The following is a 22,517-nucleotide window of genomic DNA, read 5'->3' on the forward strand; positions in this document are numbered from 1 at the left end:
ACAGTGAGCCATGATAGCAAATGGTTGCTCATCCCCATAATTCACCTCATTGTTTGTATTACACAGCATTCAAAGATGTCTTCACTGCAGGGAAAGGATAGCATGTGAAATAGAGGAATGAGGTGACACATTCTAGTCTGGGGTTTTTCTTCTGTTCAGGTAATAGAGGCAAAGATCCAAGGAAGAGCAAAAAGGAAACTTATCTGGATGTAGAAAAAAAGGGAAGGAAGCTGTTTTATTCTGGAGGAAAAATGTTTTCAAGTCCTTTGAAAGTGAAGCTGTTAAGGATATGTTAGTTGTGAGAAAAACACTTTATTTTTAGTATTTTAGTTCAGGTGTGTGTGTTTGATTTTTTTGGCCTATATATCTATTACATACGTACATACACATTTATATATATATAAAATGAGGACTGCTGGTTTAGAAATACAGAGGTAAAGTGTGATATGGTTAACCAGTAAAATATGCCCTGAAATCCTGCGTGGTGCAGGGTTCTTGCAGAAAGCTGCTCCTGGCTGATGCTGCTGAAGGTTGGGGTGGAAGTATCAAGTCCCCAAATAAAGGAAGCTCTGGGCTGGGTAAAGAAGGGCAAGAGGGAGGTATAGGAATAAACACTACTGTTCAGTGAATACATCTAAATGTAGCGTGGGGCTTGAAAGGAGAAACGTAGTTTCCTGAAAGATGAAATTGCATTGTGGTTTAGGATGTCACTTCACTGAGGACAGCGCAGCCTAGCTTTGTTCAGCCTTTTTTTTTTTTTCCTCCCCAGGGGGTCAGATGGAAAAAGCAATTTACTATATAAATACATTATCTAGGATATACCTTAAGACTTTATAGAGCATCTTTTGTTGAGCTTTTAGGATCTAACTAGAAATTAACAGAAACCAGAAATCAAATGACGATTTTAATAGACTTTAGAACAGAGTGTACGAGTATAAAACACTGGTTTTGTATTTCAAAAGTTGCAGGAAGATAGCCAGTTATTTTAAACAGTCTTCTACAAAACATATGCCAGTAGATTACATAAAAGACACTATATACAATATAAAAGAGCAGAAAACAATCCTCACTGTAAAAATAATTTAAAACAAAGTATTTCAATTTAAAATATCTCCTATAGCACAAACTAATACATTGTGACATGCAAGTGAAAACTAAACATATTGCATTCTTTAGTGTAGGCAAATAAGAGCTGTATTAAATTTGGACAATGAGACAACATGCCAACATTTTTAGATGGATACAGAAGGCTGTTCTTAAATATTTATTTTCTGATGTATCTCATGTTCAAAGAACAGCTACTATACATCTTCCAAAATGTCATAATAAATATTAAAGCAAAGAATATGAATAATCTACATCGTAGAGATCATTGGGGCCAATGTTGAAAAAGTGGTTTATATAAAAATGCTGTTTCACTTACTACTGCACTGTGCAATTTTACAAAATTATTCTAAAGGCTTGGAAACAATCTGCACTTGAAAATTTGCAACATCCAGTTTTAAGGCAGCCTAGCACTTGAAGATGCAGTGTAATAATTGGAGTAACTGCTTTGCTTTCAAGATGTGAGTGGAGCTAGCAGGTAGAAAATGATTTTCCTAACCTGAGACATCACCTCAAAACAGCATGCTTCCAGGTTAGGTTGTTTGTCTGTATTTTATCTACTCAGCAGTGTAAGCAGAACCTCTCACTATTGGAGCGAGTTTTTCCTAATTCTGTTACATCTTAAGTATTAGAGAAAGATTTGTTTTTTGCACCTTTCCACACACTGGTAGGAGCACTATTCTGTACTCAGCCAAGCTTCCACCTTACAGAGCCTTGGCAATTTATCAAATACTTTTTTTAATGCAAGCTGCACTATATTTGACTATATTTTCAGATATACAGCCTGAAAAACTTACACTGTAGGGGATTCATTTTGTTTAATATGCCAGTATTCCAGTATAATAATTGCTAAGGAGCCAATGTCAACATTGCTTCATGTCCACAGGAAGTATTAAACTCAATAACTTAAGCATTTTCACAGCACTTCTTGACCAGTCTAAAAAACAGGGTAGGATTTTTCAAGTGCTTACTGTTTTGTTTCCATTTTTAACTATCTACTCACATTTAAGTATGTCTCAAACATACAAAGTAACTGTTGAAGCAAAAAATTAGCTGCCACAGTAGGTCTTAGAAAATGCCAGTGTTTAATGACAGACTATGCAAGACTGAAAAATTTAGCAGAAGCATAAGAAGGTTTTAAATAAACCAAACTGTTACAAAGCAAGAGGTGTGAAAATACCATTCTTTGGTCTAAATTAGCTGTTCCCTTTATATTAGTTTAACATTCCAATGGCTTTTTCAAAACTGTTTAAAAATAATACAAGCTGAAATTCATTAAGCAAAAATATGTATTATATACATGGATGCCTGATCAGACAGCTGACTTAAAAGTGAACATAGTGACAATTGTTTAGATATTCCTAGTACCTTTAAAAAAAAAAAGATGAGTTAGTGTTGAGTGTGCAGTAATAGAATTTTATTGAAAAAGGTAAAAAACTAAGCATGAAAATCTGTTTTAGTTGTTTATAAACACTACATCCTTATGGTTTTGTTGCTCTAAATTCAGACGTAAACATTCATTCTGACATGCCAAAGCTCCTAATGCTGGTGGAAAGTTCCTGTAACCAGTCAGTGATCACTTTACAATTTGTTGCTTGTTGGATCATTCTTTGCAGCTTCATTTGTATAAGCTGATTCATCAACTGCATCTTGTTCAACTCCATCTTCCCCAAATCCAGCTTCTTCTTCCCTTTCTGGAGCATCCTCATCCTCTATGCCATTGTAAAACTCTTCAATCTCACTCTCATCTTCCACATCTAAGCTCTGACTACGACATGAGCCACTTTCGCTACTACTCCCACAAGAGCTAGAAGACATGATATCATCTTCAGAATCTGAGTATACCTCAGCACCATGGAAAATATAGCGATTTGGTGGTAAAAATAGATACTGAGTACCTGAAACAGAATTTAAGAAGTCAGTATCACAGAATCACGGACTGGTTGAGGTTGGAAGGCAACCTCTGGAGGTCACCTGATCCAACCCCTCTACTTAAGCAGGGGCAACTATAGCACTATAGCAGGCTGCCTGGGAGAAATAAAAAGCTAAAGCAAGCTACTCATACAAGATCTTGCAAATATTTGTTTACCTGCATAGATATGTTTTCAAAAGTCAGGCTTATCTGACAAATAAGGCTACATTAGAAATCCATTTATTTCAGTGTCTCATTAGGAACAGCATGTAACATGCTTCACTGGAAAGCTTGGTATTTCTTCTCCCCACTCACTCTGACACAAAACAGTATTTAAACTGTAACTTAGCAGTGCTTTTCAGTGGTATGTGTGTTCACAGCTAGATTGCCATTGGTTGTAACACAGAATTGGAACCCACTGTATGGAGTATTTGACAAAGTTTAAACAGTTGCTTTAGAGAAGTGCAATTTAATTCCTGGTTCTCCATCCATACCATGTTTCTGATGTGATTACTTGTTTACATCAGTTAACAGACTGCCTACTGAAAGGCTTCCTTGGCAAGTCTAAATATCGCTTCAAAATCCAACTGTGCAATTTGCTTTTCAAATCTTACCATGGCTTCATCAGTCAGTCCTACAAGACAGCTACCAGTCTGAAGACTGATGTATTGTGCCCATTATCGTAAAACCTCAGGATCCATCTTATTCTTCTGCAAGAGCATTCGGATTTGCTTCTTTTGTAAGAAGCACGGATTTGATACTTAGCTTCAACCTCCTAACCTCTGATCTTTCTAGTAATCACTGATTAAAAAAAAAATACTCTAAATTACAAAAAATGCTCCTATTGACTTCTCCAAAAGAAGAAACTCCATAATGCTGAAAAAGGTAGGTAGACATTTGTCTGAGCAAAAATAACCACAGAGAACACTGATTCCCTCAAGGGCAACTTATTTATTGCTTCGAAGTAAGTCTAGAATCAACATTAAAGTCAAAATCTGCGGAATACTGAAATAAGTTACTCACCATCCAGCCTTTTGCTAATCTGTTCTTTTGCAGGTCTGTTTACCCAGCACTTCTTCAAGATTTCTCTCTCTTTGTTTTCTCCGTTGGTGGTTCCATTTTCCTTCATTGTTTCAGAGTTTATTAATTCACTAGTAACATTTTCAGGGTTTTCAGAGGATGTTTGTGTGTCCTGAAGCTTTTCCTCTGTGCAGCTCATTTTAATTTCTGAGGCAGGATCACAGTTTTCTACCTTACATTCAGCTGGCTGTTCCGAGGACACCACCACAGAATCCGGTGGAGTCATTTGTTCTGGTGAACTAGAGTCTTCTGAAATGTTTAAAGGGGTAGGTGGTAGCTCAGATGAGTGCATTTCAAGCTCCTTGTGCGGTCGTGGAGGCTTTTCTGTTATTTCTGAAAGTTTTACTGAATTGTAGCAAAGTTTTGTATATTCGCTACCTAGCCTTTGACATAATTCATTAATAATAACATCACAGTCTCCCAGAAGCTCCACATCAAAGTGTAGATGAGGCAAGGGTTCCCTATTTATTAAAATTTGAGGCACTTCATGGGGGATGGAACCTGTACATAGAAAAGATAATTTCAAGGTAGTCATTTGATAATTTCAAGGTAGTCATTTCAGCTTGACTTTTAGCAGAGATCTAGTTAGAAAATTTGTTTTCTTGAGTTGTCTTCATGCATTCAATTGCAATGAGATCAAAACAGACAGATCTGGAAGAGTACAAGCAAGTCCTAGAACTTAACACCTCAAGCTGCTGTTTTGGGTATGCCTACTGTAGCCTAACTAGATTATCTCCCCACACACACTTTTTTTTCCCCAGTAAAAGGTGTTGTTCTACTCAAAAAAAGCTATGGTTGGTTGAATGTTAAAAATATTATTAAATACTACACCATTTTAGATGGATTGCGGATATCCTGTGCATTCATTTGATGTACTTAAGTGTACACAAAGAATATACTGATGGTAACCGACATTCCCTTAATTAGGAAAAAATTTTTACGAATACAACTTGTGCTGTATGGGGTTGCTCAACCTATTTCTGACAGTCAGGGCTCCAAAACCCACCAGGCTAATAACCTAGTATTAATTCCTCAGATAATCAACTAATGAATCCAGTCCTAAGACATGGATGGAGCAATGGTTTGTGTAGTGGATCCTGACTTTCTAGTCTTTGCCCTTCCCCTCAGTCCGATGCTGTTACTACAAAAGCCATGGATGTGGTGCTGTTCCTAGTTAACAGCAGGGGGTCAGCACATGCCCTTCTCAGGCTTGCACTGGGAGAGTGTGTTGAGTATGAGTAATCTTGCATGCAGTAGGCAAATAAATAACCAGTGTGAAGTACTGCCTTTAAACTAAGTTACAGCTCAGACCCCAGGTGTAGTTGAACTGATTTTTTGATACAGTATTTATCTTTCACAAGACAATTACTTACTAAATCTTTCAAGTAATTCTGAAAGGATAGTGTGAGCTGGGAGAGAAATTAATTTGATGAATCTTAAAACAAAGTAATCAAGTTCTAGACAACTAGCTTTTTGGATTATAATTTCATTACCTTCAGATCCATATTGTGCCTTGAGCATAGAAAAAGCACTTAGACTTTGTTACTTTGTTCATTTTGCATTTCACCTTTACATTCATAGTAGAAAAATACTTAACCTACTTTATTCACTGAATCAAGCCCCAAGCCATTCTTAGACCTCTTAACTGAGAATTCTACTTTGAACCAAGTTTTAGAAGAAATTACCAGAGATAGTTACTTACTTGGAATCAATGCTACTGGTCTTACTTTCAGTGAAGACCCAATGACAATGAGGAGATCAACTTCATTTTTGTCATACTTCATGGCGCGATGGAACTGCTCAGGTAAATTCTCTCCAAAGAACACTATGTCTGGTTTCATGATGGCAAGCGGTTCATCAGGTGGACATCTGGGACATCTAGGAACAACCTGCAGTAGAACAGCTTAGATTACCACTGTGGCTGTGACCTTGAAAACATCGGATTTTGGCAATTCATGGTGACTTATTTTGGCAAAAGACAAGGATGTTTCAGTGGTATTTCCTGATTTGATTTTCCTGTGGATGTACAGATAAGTACATTTCTTAGCCTAGTCTGCAGCAAATGGACACAGGAATAAAGACTGAGTCCTTATCATTCAAAATGGAGAAACCGTGAAACTGTGCCACAGTTCTTAGCTATCTAAGCCAAAGTCTAGAAGTCACGCTTGACACCGAAGTCTAATAACCTCCTACTGGATAGGAATATATTTCTCTTGGGTTAATCAGAACAAAAGCTTTGATTTCACTATCAGTTTCCATTGCACAGTCTGATACAAAACCCTTCCTAATCAAACAGTATACTGTAGAGCTTTACATCTCTACCTCCTTTTCTCCTCCAAAAGGAGAATGTTACATGAATAAAGCAACATGGCACTGTAGCAGATGGCTAGCAAAAAGCATACAGAACAAGAACATGGAGCAGAACTTTTAGTCTCCGTTTTAAGCTTCTCTAATTCCTCCAGAAATGGAGCAGAGAAAGCAGTGGGGAGTTATGTTGGTGGAGAAGAAGGTTCCCTTTCCCCTCTTGAAACCAGAGCATTTTCTTTCAACTTTCAACTCTTTCCTAGGATTCTTTCAGGGAGAAGAAGCAAGAAGGTGAGTGATGCGAGTATATACAGGCAGAACTTATTACTGAACAATTGTTCTTTCAAATAGAAAAGTTCTCTCAGCTATACTCCAAGAAGTACAATATCCCAAAATAAATCTAAGGAGCTGCAATCTTATAGTCTTCACAAGCAATTTAGTGATTTGTAAAGGTGTAAAGAGATGTGTAGTATCTGTTGTAATAGGGCAACACATGAAGGATACATCAAAGAAGACATTTAAACACATAACTCCCTCTTGTAAACAGACTATATACAGAAAAAGACAATATACAACTGTTTAAACCGAAGAACCAATTTATTGATGTCTGCAGTGTAACGAAAGACAACGTTTTCCACATGGGAAAGCATTGCAAACTAAAGGCCTTTCTCTGTAGGAAGGACCTTTAGCTTGCAATGCTAAAGGACCTAATCAAATGTCCTTACCCAAAATTCAAGTCTTATCTAATCCTTCTTTGGGGAAAACTTTGTAGGAGAGAAGCATAAGAAGCACTGTAGCACAAGAACTAGGAAGCAGTATAGAGAAAGCCTTCATCACCTCCCCAAGGCTAAAAATATTAATCCACATGCTAAAGGGAAACCAACCTAAAAAATTGCCAAAACACAGAAGGTGGGCAGGATGAATCTTGAGGTTTTTTTCCTTGGATCTCTACATATTTGAAAGACAGCTAATAGCACACAAGCTTTCCTGAAACTTTTTACCCTGCTGTTTCATCTGTTGAAGGTAGTAATGCCTTCTTTGCATTTTAAGTTGCAAGATTAAGGAAATAAATATATTTACTCTGTATTAGGAGGAAGATGAAATCATAGAATCATAGAATATCCTGAGTTGGAAGGGACCCTTAAGGATCATCAAGTCCAACTCTTGACACCGCACAGGTCTACCCAAGTTCAGACCATGTGACTAAGTGCACAGTCCAATCTCTTCTTAAATTCAGTCAGGCTCGGTGCAGTGACCACTTCCCTGGGGAGCCTGTTCCAGTGTGCAACCACTCTCTCTGTGAAGAACCCCCTCCTGATGTCAAGCCTAAACTTCCCCTGCCTCAGCAGAGATCTTCAAATGAAGATCTCTAACTTCTAATTTGACTAAAACGACCAAGCAATAGTAATTGATGCCATCCTCTCCTGCAGGAATTCTAATGACATTGTTTAACGGATCTCTGTAGAGCAACTGATGTCCCTATCCAAATTGTTTGAGTTACTGTAAGGGGCCCATAAATATGTTTCAACACTACGCTACTCACCATCTTCTCTGCTAATCCTCAGAAAGGTCGTCAGTAAGGGGGAGATCTATTCCAAGAGCTGAAATTGATACCAAGAAGTTAAGGCTAGGTAACTGGCCACTCAGTTGCCTAGGATTCTCTTTCCCTCCAGAGGCAGCACTTCCCCAGAGCCCCACCACCTCTGCTGTTGTACTCGTCTAACCACAGAGAACTAGAATTCCTCATGGGCTATTGATGCTATTAAGTATATCAAAAACAAGACAAGGAAAGATTATCTTGGTTTAAGAGTATCCAAGGCCAGTTGCATGTTTTCATGGTCCTTTTCTTCCTAAATCTGAGATGCTTTTACTATTTCCTGAAGCTGCCTAAAATAGTCAAAAGCAAAGTGAAATTGATATTTTTGGAAGTAACTGAAATTTACTATCAAGTTGTGGTTTTTTTTTTCTGTGTGATTTATAATGTCTGCTATTTCTTATCCAGAAGGATGGTTGCATACAGCAACCTAGATAAAGAATCATGCTACAGGGAACTAGGGCATTCCATTTGAACCGGCTGAAGAATGAGAAGGATCAGCAAGAAAGGGGTAGTTTTATAACCAGATGTTCTTAAGTATCAGCCTCTAATATGTGGAAAGGAAATCCTGACAGAAATATGCTAGGTAATTTCTTGTGAAGCACTTAGGACTGTAAGGGGAAGGACCAGAGGAAAGGAAAGATAATTTTTTAATGGAAAACAACCTGGGGCCACATATAACTGAACTTCCAGGTAGCAAAGGACAGCGGAGAATAGAAAGTGGACTCTGAATACTAGGACCGAAGTCTCAAAACCATTTGGTGATAGGGAGATCTTGTTAGAGAAACAGAGCTGTTGAAACAGACAATAGTTTGTTTTGTACATGTAGAACAGGATTCTTTAAATATCTAAGGAACCAAATTCTATATTCTGGAGAGGTAACATAAAAAGAAACCGCACAGCACCAGTTTGGGAAGTGGAAACTGGAATAGAGATGATGGGAAATAGAACAATTGTTTTGAAGGCATAAAGAAGGATTTTTTTTTTCTTTCAGTAGCTCTCTTTCTTGCTGTGTGAAATTATATTCAGCAATAACCATATGGAATTACTGTTCTGCACAGTAACAGCCAGGGCTTCCCTCAGACTGAGATACCCAGTAACCGTACTGTAAGAGCAGGGCTGACAGATAGCATGTCAGAAGTTCTGGTTCTTGGAATTCAAATCCCTCTTTGTTCTCACTGTTCGCAGGTATTGCTACAGGCTTCTATCCCCTTCCCCACACTTCCTCTGCTGGCCACAAGCCACCAAGGCAGAAGTTCAGTTCCACATATGAAAGTACAATGATTCAAGTCTTGTTAGGAGAAGGAGTCATGACCACTGGTCAAAACAAGAAACCACAACATGCTTAGGAAGAGTTGTTCAGAAGGAAAACAAGAAACAAAGCCCAAACCCCAACCAACTGGCTTTGAGGTAAAGGAGCAGCAAGCACCTGTAAGAAAACTCTCAGAAATAAGGTTAATAGCAAAGTAAACCATATTTCAAACATCCAATATTTCAATGCTACAAAGCTTAAGTCTTATGAGGTTGGCACTTCTTAAAGCTTTTACTCAAACATCTCTTCTGAAAGGTTCTCATTGAGTTCTGTTTCAAATGCAGTACTTGAAAGATGTTCTCTTTGTGTTTCTCATTTAAAATTGCAACTGTGGACTCTATCAACCCACAACAACGTCTCATTCCATTTATATATACAAGATCTTTTTGATCATTATCTCTGTTCCTTCAAAAGATAGGGAACAAAAGCAAAGAGGGTCCAACCAAGCCAAAGCTTATTCTAGTCTGACAGAGCAGAACTCACTCCTGACTTGGCTCTGGAGCACTTCACACCCAGATGTGGGGAGCTGGGAATACAAAACAGTTCACAAGTCCTAGAAAGTACATATCAGACATTTCATGTCCTTCTCTTTGCTCAGAGGCTGCTTTATACTGCGCAACTTCTCCATGCATCATTACAATTTAAACACACTTTTAATGTACATAAATGCTCTAAGAGCAACTGATGTTATCAACGGCTAAGAATACTTTCTCAGTGTGACAGAGTTCAGATTAGCATAACGCAGGTGTAAATCCAACTCCCTGCTTACCATTTTAAGCTCTACTTTTCTCAGAATTGCCATTAGAAATGGACTATTTTTTTTTCCTGTCTTTTTCCCAATACCTCACTTTGCAGTGTAGTAACTGAGTATATTTCTTAATACTAGAGCAAATGCTAAAATACAGATAGGAACATATGAAATACATGGGAAGATGTTTTTAAGACATGAGTCTTCTAAAAACAAATTCAGATCTTTTAAGCAATCCATTTTTTTTGGTATGTTTTAAGAGTTACTTATTAGAAGGCTGCAGTGACTTTTTAAAGTTTTTACCTGATTGAAAATATCTCCTCGAACAACTTCACAGTCAACTCTGTATTTACAGATCAGGCAGGAAGCTGTTGCAAAGGAACCTAAAAGGCAAAAACCCGTATGGTAAAAGTAAGAAATATTCAGTAATTCAGGTTTAGTCTTTTTGCCAATGATGTTAAGACACAAAGGCTATTACATTGCAGTGCTAGATAAAGACAAAAAAAAAAGTCATTAAAAGTAACTTAAGAGAAAGATGCCTATGATACTAAAGGGTAGTTCTTCCAGATGTTAGGCAGGAGCAAGTCTGGTTTAGCAGTAGGATATCCCGCATGCATGGTAACAAATAATACTGCATCATTCCTCCAACTTGTGCAAGCATTTAAAGTCTAGATCTCTAATTCCTAATGGTGATAAAGGGCAAGAAGAAAGCCCTGCTCTCCCATTGTGACAGAGTAACTTAAAAGGTGGTAGAAAAGTCTCTTCTAAAGGAAACTTTAAAAAAGGTAATAATTAAGATATTGAGAGTGTCAAGTATGTGCAGAAGGTGGGAACAGCTAAGAACAGATGCTCAAGACTAGACATTATTTGCTCCTTATATGGTATGTCACAGGCATCTGTCAGACTAGCAGTTGCTCCAAGGCATCTGTTAGCACCTACTTCCAACACTATTTTGTTTTTTCCACTATCAAAGGGACAAGAGCAAGAAGTTAGGCTGCCCCACATCCTCTATCCTTCAGCTACAGCAATGGTAAGGAGTATGATCTAATTCCAGATGTGTTGGTTGAATGTAAAAGGCATTCTAAATTCACAAACTACATGTAAGATACAGCAGTTCTCATACTAGCGCTTTGCTGTAGTTCTGTGGCATGAAATGTGTTCAAGTGTTCATATATGAACTCCCCGAACTGTTACAAGGTTCCTTGCCATTGGCACACTCACGATTAGCTTCAGGCTGTCACACAGAGACAAAAAGAATAAAGATAGAAGTACAAACCCTTAAACAACAGAACTTCAATTTCTTTTTAGTCACCACCATTAGTCAGTTTCCAAAAGCTGCAGATTCTCAAAGTCCACAGCATTTTTTCTACTGTTACAGCATATACACTAAAGCTGGTCTGAAATCTGATTACTGTAGTGTGCAACTGAAAAAGTGGAAAGTTTGAACGTGTCAGAGATGTGCAAAAACACAACCGCACCAGAAATTCATGATAGATACCTAACAAGGAATGATAACCAAAATAAAATGCATGATACACTGAGTATGCATAGAAACTACCATTAGTTTTGGGTTATTCAGTGAGCTGGATTCTATGGTATGTTCTCTGGTCACCAGGACGGAGCATCACATTTACTATGGATAAAGCAAACTGACAAATCTGGCACTGAGCTAAACCTTGTAGATAAGGAAGCCAAGTGAGTTTGGTCCCTGGAAAAGGTTGAATTAGACTCTCTAAGAGCCAGTCACGGTTAATGGGTAAATTTCGATCTCTAGTACTGGGCTGGCATCCCTGAACTGCTGATAGCTGAGACAGAAAAGAACAGCATATAACTCTCTCCAGATTTTACTTTGGATACTGTGAGAACAGTAACAAGTGGGTCTTGTTCAGGCAGAACCAACTATCCCTTCCCTCTAGCTGTTACCATTGTTTGAAATGCATCCTCCAACACTTCATTCTCTCCCCTTCCTGCAAGGAGCATGAACTGACTAGAACAGCTCCCTGCAGTCTTACTTTGAGATCAGGAGTTAGCCTACTGTTAACCTAGCAGTCAATCTCTTCAGTTCCAGTTCTAATACAGATACCAGCATTAAGTCAGGTCTTACAAACATCGACATTGCTTTTAAGCAATTTATTTGCTGAAGTCTACTGAGTGATCTAGACACACACTCCAAGAAATGTCATCTTCACTTAAAAATGGATCCTTGACCTTTTAGCTTGACATTTGCAGTTTTTTCAAAAAGGAAAACATATCAAGCAACTAATTAAAAGATTCCACCTAATGTGGCATCCTAATTAGAGAATGTTTGACACTGAAGGTGTAATAACATGATGTTATGTTCAACAGCTGATTAATCTGTAATATTTTATACATAAGGTAAGTCACTGAAGTGACAAGGTACCTTAAGGTTTCAGCAGAATGTATTCTAAGCTAAACTCCATCTCACTAACAAACAAATTTCATACTGTTCTCATACATGAATACAAAGAAACACCAAAAACATAATAAAAGGGAAGGTCTAAGCTTGTGGATCTTCACTGATGTAAAAGGACAACCATTTATCAAGCATTATTTCTAAAAATAGTATTTCCGCTTGAAATGCCTCTGCTTTAAATACTTGAGCTAACTTACAAAAAAAAAGTTGCATTTTCAGCCTGTAAAGTACACAGTCCTATAAGCAGCAGAGAGACACATGGAATGTGTATCTTGGAAACTCATCCTTGTCTGGTCCCTAGTCTTCCTGCTGACACAATTTTCCATTCATCCTCCTGTTGAATTTTAAGAAGCCTGGTGGAACATACCAAGAAACACAAGGAGCTCTAAATTTTTTCTGAAGCTATAATGGAAAGTTCAAATTCAGGAAAGTTTAGTGCATTTAATGAAAAAATGCAATATATGAGAGTGTTGGCTACAAACATGAAATTGGGCTTTACTGTCTGATGTGTCTGAAGAAAATGTTTCTCAACCTCTTTGTTATTTTGTTTTGTTATTCTATTGGTAATAATTTAACCTAATACACTAAACTATTTTAAAAGCAGAGTACTTGTTCTTGAGAGATGTCAATTGAAGGAAGCGAAAATATCAATCCCAACAGCAACTACCATGTCACTTTCACCAGTAAACATTATTCATATATGTAAAATTAAGTGAAACTACCATCACTAACCATGACACTGAATTATCCTTTGGATTCCAGCAACTTGTTCCAATGTGTCTATGTTCTGAGTATAGTTGCGGAGTAGTTTTCCTTCTTTATCCATCAAAGCTATGAACTTGTGACAGAGAGATGGCTGGAATTGTCCTGGATAGATTTCCTGTGGAATTCAGAAATACATTAGAAAGTGTATACGAATACGAAACTGCAGCAATTTACACAGAGCTAAACAGTAGGAGCTGCAATTATATGAGTATTTTCTGTAGTCATTCCCTTTGCATCTCTCAGACCCAACTCTTCTTTCAGAAGCTGAGCTTCTTGTCATACCAGGATGAATTGCTCCATGCGGACATGCGGAAGTTGGCATTCTGGTCTTTGTGCAGCACAAAGCAAGGTCTAGGTCTGTCTTGGTTTTGAGAACTATAAGAAAGGAAGGTTGTTTTTCCCTTTTGTCAAGCAACCTCAGTGTTTGCTATTAGAAACATGCATGATTTAACAGCAGTCAGATAAAAATTGCATGAGCAACTTGGATTCTAGTCTTTTGGTTTAGGATAAACAGATTTTATTCATCAGCAGTATCAGCAGCCATTCGTAGGAAATTAATGCCCAGACAACAGAACTACAGATTGGACATAAAGTGGAAGGCAGGTGGTACTCAGAGCAGCTTTACAAATTTAGCCAATTACAACAGTCATCAATTAAAACCTTATGGCTCAGCAGAGCAGTTCTAATAGCCCTGAGAGATGCTCAGCCTTTCCATGAGCTCAAGGCAGAGGAGAAAGGCATTTAAGGAGCATACTGCAAAAAAGGGGTGCGTTTTTATAGAATGATTTGATGCTTGCTCACAGTGAACAAGGAGCCAGCCAAAAGGAAAAATGAAGTGTGGGCACCCAAATGAAGGAACCACTAGGAACCTCTGCCTAGAGAGGACCACCCAGAGCAGTTCCTCCAGTTGCTGTGTGACAAGGAGGACATCAGCAGCAGCAACTATCTGTTGTTCTGCAGCACTTATTTAGAGGAGGAACTTGGATTCCAGACCCTCTGCTCTCCAATTACTCTCACCACTGAATAGCAACTGGGCTGGAGCCTCACCTGGGAAAGGCAGGCCTTGATACAGAAAGTTAGCAAGGCACAGGCTGCTGCCTACCTTTACCAGGAGGTACTTAAAGCTGAACCATAAGTTCTAGTACAACAGTGGACTGTTTCATTTATCTTTGTGACAGCCCTGCTTTGGCTACCATATAGCCTAACAATTAACAAGCAAAAGAGGCTTTTCGAAAGTATTTGTTTTCCACAAAAATATTTTAAGTTACTCACGTTGCTGAAGCTATATAGGTCTTTGTACGTAAACTGCAGCAATGATCATTGATTGCTTATGGTGATATCACCTGGATTGTAACTAGGCTACTACACAATTATCAGATATTTGTGTGGTCTTAAGAGCTTCTGTATCTTTGTCTGAACAAGCAAGATGTGCTCTGCCACCACTAGCCAAACAAATAAATACACAGGAACCAAAGGGAAGGGTCGTTCTGGGAAATAAGAAAAGTGTGAAAGGACAGAATGCACTGAAGAAGTGGAAGCAGGAACTGAGTTTTTAGCATTAATGGTAAGGAAAGTGAGATTGACCAGAGAATTAGAAATGCACGTACATACAGTGCAATGGCGGACCTCTTGCCATAGATATACAAAGACAAAGGGAGTGAGGCAAACATGATAGTGCACACAGGGAAGTACACCAAACATAGAGCAAAGCCCATGTACAATAAATGTGCCTTAAAAATGTATGTATTAAAGTAACAAATTCATCTCCAAGTCCAAATATGCTAGCTGAGTAAATTAACCATTGCTTTGGCAGGGTAAATAGCTTGCAGAGTTGCTATAGTTACATTTTATCTTTTTAATATCAGAAGTGCTGACTTGCCACAAACTTGCAAATCTATTTGGCCATTCTTTGCTTCTAGAGTTAAAGGAACTTAAAGATTTCATAGAATAAAGAAGCAATAATCTAGCTAAGGACAGAAAATAACTTATTTCAGGAAAAAAAAAATAGTAGCCAACAGCATTCTGGTAAATGGGCATATAGGAAGACTTCAAAGGTTGTTTTTTTTTTTAATTTATTTTGATATTAAAAAGCCAAGGTACTGAATATACTAATGAACATCACAAAACGTGTTAGAATCTGGGTAAGAGACGTTCAGAGAAAACCAAGCAACTGCGGCATGTGTTGGTTTCTCTTTTCCGATCTCTGGATCAATAACAGAGCAGTAGTACTAACTGCGAGCAAGGGGAGGAGAAAGTGAGCACAATCAGCAGTGATAGGTTTTCACCAGTCCTTACTGGTCCTGTAGCAATATTTTTTTGTTTCTCAATAGCTAGAGTTTCTAAATTTCCTTCTTGTCTCAGAGAGATAATCCCTGCATTTATAATTAAACTGTTTATCACTGTCATTGTTATGTAAACTGCTACATCCTTACTTTCAAAAAACTAACACAATCCCTGTAAAAAGACTTGAATTTCCTAAGATGTACAGAACCTTGTGACAACTACATCAAAACCTGAAACAAGAACAAACTCATCAGTGCATGAAGCTGCTTTACTCCTCCTAACCTTAAATACAGCGATAAAACAAGAGTAAGTTCCATGACATGAAACAGCATGCCGCAGCACTTCACATTCTAATTTATTTTTCCGTTTTACTTATGTGTGGGCCAGAAGTTTCTCATTTTATTTTTTAGTGATTGGAACAGCAGCTAGGAATATTGAGGATTTAAGGCTTTTATTTATCCTCCCTGAGATCAGAAACACTAACTGGAATGGTTGTACACACAGTGAACTTATAACAGGAACAGTTGAAATGAGCTTAAAAAAAAGTTGCTAAGTCTTTTCAGTAAGTCTAATACATGGTTGCATACAATAACTAAAGCAACACTGAGGATATAAAATCAATAGATTGCAAAGAACTGCTCAAGAGAATAATCAACGCACTACTGAATGAGATGTCTCATTAAAATAAATTCTATCTTTTTAACAAAAGACAAAGATACCCTTTTGTTAACAGAGTAATTCAAAATCTGAATTATGCATCCTAATACTGTTATTTGTCTTTACTGACCAAGATAAAGAACAGCTGGAAAACCATACCTTTGCAAACTTAAAAAATGGCCTGGGATCCTTTCTGAAGTATTCTATATCAAACATTGCTTGAGGATCTGGAAGGTCTGGGAAGTCTACAGCAAGGCGTGCATAGATGCCATCTCTTGATCTAAAGTCAGGTATTCCACAAGACACAGACACCTGAAATATATTTCTGCAATAAGCAAAACTACATATTGGCCACAAAGAGTTACTGTGATACAAAGCATTTGGGAAGCCACATCCCTGCATGCTCAGTGCTCACAAACATGAGGAACAAAACCATCCTCAGTTCCATGCATTTCTTTTTTTTTTTTTGGACTAACCTAACTTTCAACTCAAGCAGGAAAAACAGCACAAAGTTTGATTACCATGTCCCCCAGAAAACTTTAGTACAATCCATACAAGCAGTATTAAGACACTAGAACTTTTAGTACTGAAAGCCCTGTAAGAAGTGCACAAAGATTTAAAATAAGAACTACATGAAATACGGCTTACTGATCATTGAGCTGCTAACTTAGCTTGGGACAAGGTGGTTCACTTCTTTTAACACATGCTAATGCAGTAACAGAATAGAGATTCTTGCTTTTGATGAATAAAATGCTTCTGATAAACTAAGGTAAGCACTGTAGTAATCTAAGACTAATTTATTGTCCCACACTAGCCCAGAATACTATAGGAAGAGGAGGGGAAAGGGGTGTATGATAGCAATCGTAGGAAGAGCAAGAATGGGTAATAGAAATAACGGTGCTTTTCTGAAAAACTGGTCTGAGTTGGATTTTCATCTTTTCTGAACAGTGTCACACCCCCTGCGTATGACCAACAGAAGCAAAAGATCAGTTTTCATGCCATGATCAGGTACACAGGTATAAAGCTACAAATATACAACAGTTCAGGCATTGTTTAGTGGAACAGTGAGTAATCTTATTACCATCACAGTGTGACACATTAAAAGTAATAATCTACTGAAATCCAGTCAAACTCTTCGCAGGATCCAACCCCCTCCTTTTTTCTTCCCTTTTCAAGTCCTATTCTTCTAGTCCCTCTAGCTCTACCAGGCATTTTAAGAAATCCACTGAGACTTTATAAGGAAAGTCATTACCTTTGTTTGAGATGAAAAAAGACTAGGATAGAAAGTGTTCTGGAACAGGCAGATATAATTTTATTTCATAATTAGTTTGCATGAAAGCAATTGTTTAAGTGTTTAACAGTATTTTCTTTAAGAAGAGAGATCTTGTCACTTCCAATTTAAGCTCCAATCTTGCAGCGTGCATCATTCTAGCAGACAGCTTGTACCTCGTCTTCCCATCTAGCACAATTATTTGATTACCAGCATTGCCAGTGTCAGATCTGCATGCTGTAAAGCTTTGGATAAGAATTTAACCATTTCCCTATATATTCTCATACTGTCATTGCAGGAATACGTACCCCAGCTCCCGTCAAGACCATTATTTTTTTGCACTCTTGTAAAAGTTTCACAGCATCATCAATAGTATTGATATCTTTTCGCTTTTTTCTTTTTGGTGGTTCTGAAAGAATGTTTATGACAATTTGCCACAGCGTCATATCATCCAGTTCCGGTGGAGGGATTGTTTCTGGTAGCAGGTCTTTCAGAATTGTTCGTGGGTCTGTACCTAGCATGAGATGTTGCTGAACAAAAGTGTAAGGACCTAAGAAAATTTAAAAACAAAGCAAAATGGAAACAAACTGAGCCAAGTATTTGATGTGACTGTGATCACCACTCTATTGATTAATGCTTGCCACTTCATTTTATTAATCCAATGTAATGCCCTGTTCATTCAAAACTGTACACGTTGGTCAAAATTCTGAAGTGATAGCCTAGCTAGGGTTTTATGATTATTTTGTGTTAATCCATGAAGGATTTCCTAGGAAATCAGTCAAGGTAAGAATCACAGCTCATAGCAAGCTTGATGGCTCTTAGAAGCACGTATTTAGCAACACGATTTTCACAATACATCTCTATTTCAGGATTCCATTGGTGTTTTTCCATAGTTTCACAGCGTATTCAGAGAAATTAGTTGAAGAGACAACAAACATGCTTATACTTCTTTGTCTTTCATTGAGACAAATGGGCCCACCAGTCCATGGATTTGTTTTATTGTTCTTTTAGTTATTTAACGCTAATCATTTCAGACATGACCTCCTACAGCCATTAATCTTTCCAAAAACACTCAAGGCAGTAGAAGAAAAATAAATCTTAAGCTACACTAAGAAAGCTATCATACATGTTTAACCACAAGGTACCAACATTGATCCTGTAATGAATGGGATCAGTAAAGAGAACATATGGTCAGATTTTAAGTAAAATAGTTTGTTGCCACCCTGTCCCACAGGAGTCACCAGTGACCTCACCAGCAGTTCTCACCTCTGCATGAGGCAAAAACTTTCTACCAAGGTCCTATGCAACAGATGAAATGGGTTTCAGAATTATTAGTCCATGTATTATGTAGGACAGTGGGCCCTACAGTGTAATTAGTCTAAAATTACACAAGTGTTTCTTGATCCTTAAAGTATGAATAATACTAAGTAAGAAAGAAATATTCCAAACAACTTTCCAATTCAGTGAGTTTGCATTTATGCCTTTAACATGGATCACGTCAGGATTTCTACAGAAAAAAGTGACATTTTAATCAAAATACAAATTCAGGTTCACTTTTAAATTCCTTAGGTATCATACAGGATAGGGTAAATAACTAATCTGATGAAAAACGGTAATTGCTATTTTTTGTAATACAGTCATCTGAAGACTAGGAAGAACTTAGTAACTGTTCAACGGTAAACAGGATCTAAGAACATTATATAGGCTTCTACCTATACGTGGTCTTGGGGTCCAATCACTAGAACTTGCATGTGAGGCTCTGTCATCTTCATCACTATCACAGGAGTGAAAACCATTGGCTATGACTTCATCGCTAAAAAGAAAGTTATCTGCAAGACAGCACAATGACATATTACAACACTTGAGCCAAATGGCAGTTCGTATAACACAAGATCTGAAACTGCATGCTATTCAAGTTGATTGCAATGAATTACAAACTGTTTCACCACTTAGACACTGTTTTTTGAAAGAAGTTAAAGATCTGCTAACAAGCCTTGGGTTGAATGCCAGATTTGCTATATTAATACTGGCCTCAGTGGGCTGGATGTTGACCTGAGTGAGGTTTTCATTCTACAAAGTGCTGGGCACTATGTTTATTTGTATGTTCCAAAAAAAAAAAAAAAAGTACAATTAAAATTCTCTTCTCTTACAGTAATATGGAATAAAACCAATGCACCACCACTTACAGAACAATATTTAGCTAGGTTATTAACTAGGTTATAAGAGCAAATTTAAAAACAAATACAATTGGACACAATTGAGGTGCAGAATTTTGTCGTGCTGACCATATACATGTTTTTATGCTATTTCAGCTATGACAGAAAATGCGCTACCTTGAATCACCTTCACTAAATTTATCATCCATTTTACCTTGCAGTTGGTCTGGCGTGCGTTGCTCAGCTAGTGGCCTTAAGCCAGAGTAACTCAACCTAACTTCATCGTATGTCTAGAGTAAGAACTCTAGAGGGGAACGGGATACTTGTTTTACAGCGTGCAACGCTAACCCAATGTTTAAGGAGAAATTCAAGTTTTAACATGAGTAGTTCATTACAATAGAGAGCACTGAGCTTTTCTAACAACCTTTTCTATTAGAAAGCCAAATCAAGTATAGCTTAATTTGCTGAAAATCTATGAACAAATGAAAAGAAGTTTCAGTCAGTCTCTAAGCAAAGGATCACTACAATAGGTTTTGACCTCTACTTGAATGAATTCCTACAGTATACTAGCTAGGTTATCTCACTTCACTCTTAAATAAAGACCACCACAAGACACCACCGTATTTTTATTCAGAGGTTGCGTTGTCCTGTTTTCCTTTATCACATAAATTGTATAAATTGCTCTGACTAGAATGGAAAGTGGCAGAGGACAGAAATTTGCTTTTTATAGTTGTCTTGCTCCGAGAGCACAGAGGTGCTCTTCTGACTTTACTATTTTGTATTATTTTATATATTTACAGCATTTCACTTCTGTCTCCTGATGCACAGAATCAGTGAACATCTTATGCAAAAATTATTATGAAGGAAAAAAGTTGATTAGTACCCATCAGTAAGTGTAACGTTATACTAGAACAACCTTTAAGTCTCCTGTGTAAAGAATGAAAGTCTACATTGTTAAAGACTCATCACGTACAGGTCGCACTGTCTTATGTTTCTGAAACATGACAGATAAACAGCTTAAGGTAACAGCCCAAATCGTAACGCTCCCTATGGATTCACCTGGCTCCTCAAAGGGAAAAAGGGATCTTGCTAGAAATAGCCAACACAAAGCAAAGCGTGTCTGAGAGCTTTAGCAACTGGAGCAACGGGCTTCTTATCAGGCATTTCTAAGAGACCATCAGCTCTCCCGTGCTGTTCCGGGGAGGTTTTTAAGCAGCGAGGCTGCTCCGGGCGCACCACGCAGCGCCGTTCGCTGTCGGATAGCTTTGGCCCTGAGAAGTTTGCTCTGGAGCTTCACGGAGGAGTTCCCAGATCTCCAAGGAGGCATCAGCTCTTTAACAGCTTTCAGCACAGGCCGCGGTGCCCCAGCCGGGCGCTGCCTCCCACCCTCCGCGGCCGCCCCGCAGCTCCCCGCTGAGCAGCGCCGCCCCCCGGCCCCGGCCCCCGCCCCGCAGGGCCCCGCCTCGCGCCGCACCGCGCACAGCCGGGGGGACGGGAGGGGAGGGGAGGGAGAAGGAAGGGGAGGAAGGGGAGGGGAGGAGAGGAAGAGGAGGGGAGGGGAGGGGAGGGCCGGGTGCTCACCGGGCTGCGGGGCCTCGGCCGCCCCGTTGGAGCGCTGCCCCCGCCCGCAGCCAGCGGCCGCCTCCGCCGCGTCCTCGCCGGGCGCCGCCTCCGCCCCCTCCCCCCGGCCCCGCTGCCGCGGCGGCTCCGCCCGGGCCAGGCCCCGCCGCCCGGCCCCATTGTCCGCGCCGCCGCGGCCCCGGGCCGCCGCCGCCTCCCCGCCGAGCCCCGAGCCCTCCGCCCGGACGCGGCCGCCGGCGCCCGCCCGCTCCCCCGGCGGCTCCCCGGGCGCGGCGGCGGCACCGGGCGGCGGCGGCGGCGGCCCCGCTCCCCGCTCGGGCCGCGGGGCGGGCGCCGCGCCCTGGCCGCAGCCGCCGTCGTCCGAGGCCAGGCGCTGGCGCTTGGGCGCGGGCTCGGCGCTCGGGGCCGCCGCCGCGGGGCCGCCGCCGGCGCCGCGGGCCCTGAGGAGCGAAGCCTCCCCGTCCGCCATCTTGGAGCAGCAGCAGCCGCCGCCCCCCTCCCGCCCGGCGCAGCGCGCAGCAGCGCCGCCGCCACAGCCCCCTCCCCCCCGCCCCGAGGGAGCGCTTTAACCCCGGCACGTGACCGCGCCGCCGCCCACGCGGGCACCCGCCCCGCGGAGGCCGCAACAACAACAAACCGCGTCACGTGACGGGGAGGGGGGCGTGCGCGGCCGCCGGCACGTGACGGGCGCGCGGCGCTCAGCTCCCCCGCCCCGCGCGCCGTGGTGGTTGCCCGGCACGTGACCGCCTCGGCGCGCTCCCGCCAAATGGCGGCGCGGGGGCAGGGGGGCGCGGCGGGGACTGCCCGCGGCCGCGGGAGGCTCGGGGGCTGCGGCTGCGGCTGGTGTTGCTTTGCAGCAAGCAATGCCTGCAGTTCCTAGGCCCAGAGATGTATCGTGTGTTTATCTTCCCTTCTACACTGATGAAATAAAATAACCTCAGGCAGCTCTGTAACGCGTTGCGTGAATTGGTTTTACATCCTCCTTTCATTTGTTTAGTTGCTTCTGTTCTGATAGGAATCACTGCTTGCTTTCAAAAAAGCTTTTTTTTTTTTTTTTTAAATGAGAAATGGTGCATACATTGCATCTACTTCCGTTTTGTTGTCTACCTGCACATAAATCTTGATCTAAACTTCATGGATATAAATTTAAATACTGTTTTCTTTAATATTACAGCTTTGTGCCACCAACTATTTACATAACGGTCCTAGAGAATTTACTACAACCACAGCCCTAAGTTCATTGGCAATACCAGGATTAAACAGGTAGAATTTGCCTTTGCAAAACTCAGCAATACCAGCTTTTTATAAAAAAAATAC

The 22,517-nt window shown here is 40.1% G+C and overlaps 1 protein-coding gene across 1 annotated transcript; it reads right to left on the reverse strand.

The window, feature by feature from the left end:
- Positions 1-891: 891 nt before the first annotated feature.
- On the reverse strand, positions 892-21,684 carry SIRT1 (sirtuin 1). Its single transcript, XM_068688972.1, has 9 exons — positions 21,201-21,684; positions 19,176-19,292; positions 17,772-18,013; positions 16,353-16,505; positions 13,221-13,368; positions 10,358-10,437; positions 5,799-5,985; positions 4,040-4,597; positions 892-3,002 (listed from the first exon to the last, which is right to left on the reverse strand). Exons 1-9 carry the CDS (start codon positions 21,667-21,669, stop codon positions 2,686-2,688), a joined length of 2,271 nt encoding a protein of 756 aa, XP_068545073.1. The 5' UTR covers positions 21,670-21,684; the 3' UTR covers positions 892-2,685.
- Between the last annotated feature and the right edge of the window lie 833 nt (positions 21,685-22,517).

The sequence above is a fragment of the Anas acuta genome, chromosome 7, assembly GCF_963932015.1.
Source record: "Anas acuta chromosome 7, bAnaAcu1.1, whole genome shotgun sequence".
Taxonomy (NCBI): Eukaryota; Metazoa; Chordata; class Aves; order Anseriformes; family Anatidae; genus Anas; species Anas acuta.

What these genes read in the sequence shown, in the direction of transcription:
- SIRT1 (XM_068688972.1), bottom strand. Translation starts at nt 21,669, where the DNA reads ATGGCGGACGGGGAGGCTTCGCTCCTCAGGGCCCGCGGCGCCGGCGGC. An exon ending in TGGTCTTGACGGGAGCTGGG is followed by an intron (nt 16,506 to 17,771) that starts GTACGTATTCCT and finishes AATATATTTCAG; the next exon opens with GTGTCTGTGTCTTGTGGAAT. An exon ending in ACCAGTAGCATTGATTCCAA is followed by an intron (nt 4,598 to 5,798) that starts GTAAGTAACTAT and finishes TTCTATGTACAG; the next exon opens with GTTCCATCCCCCATGAAGTG.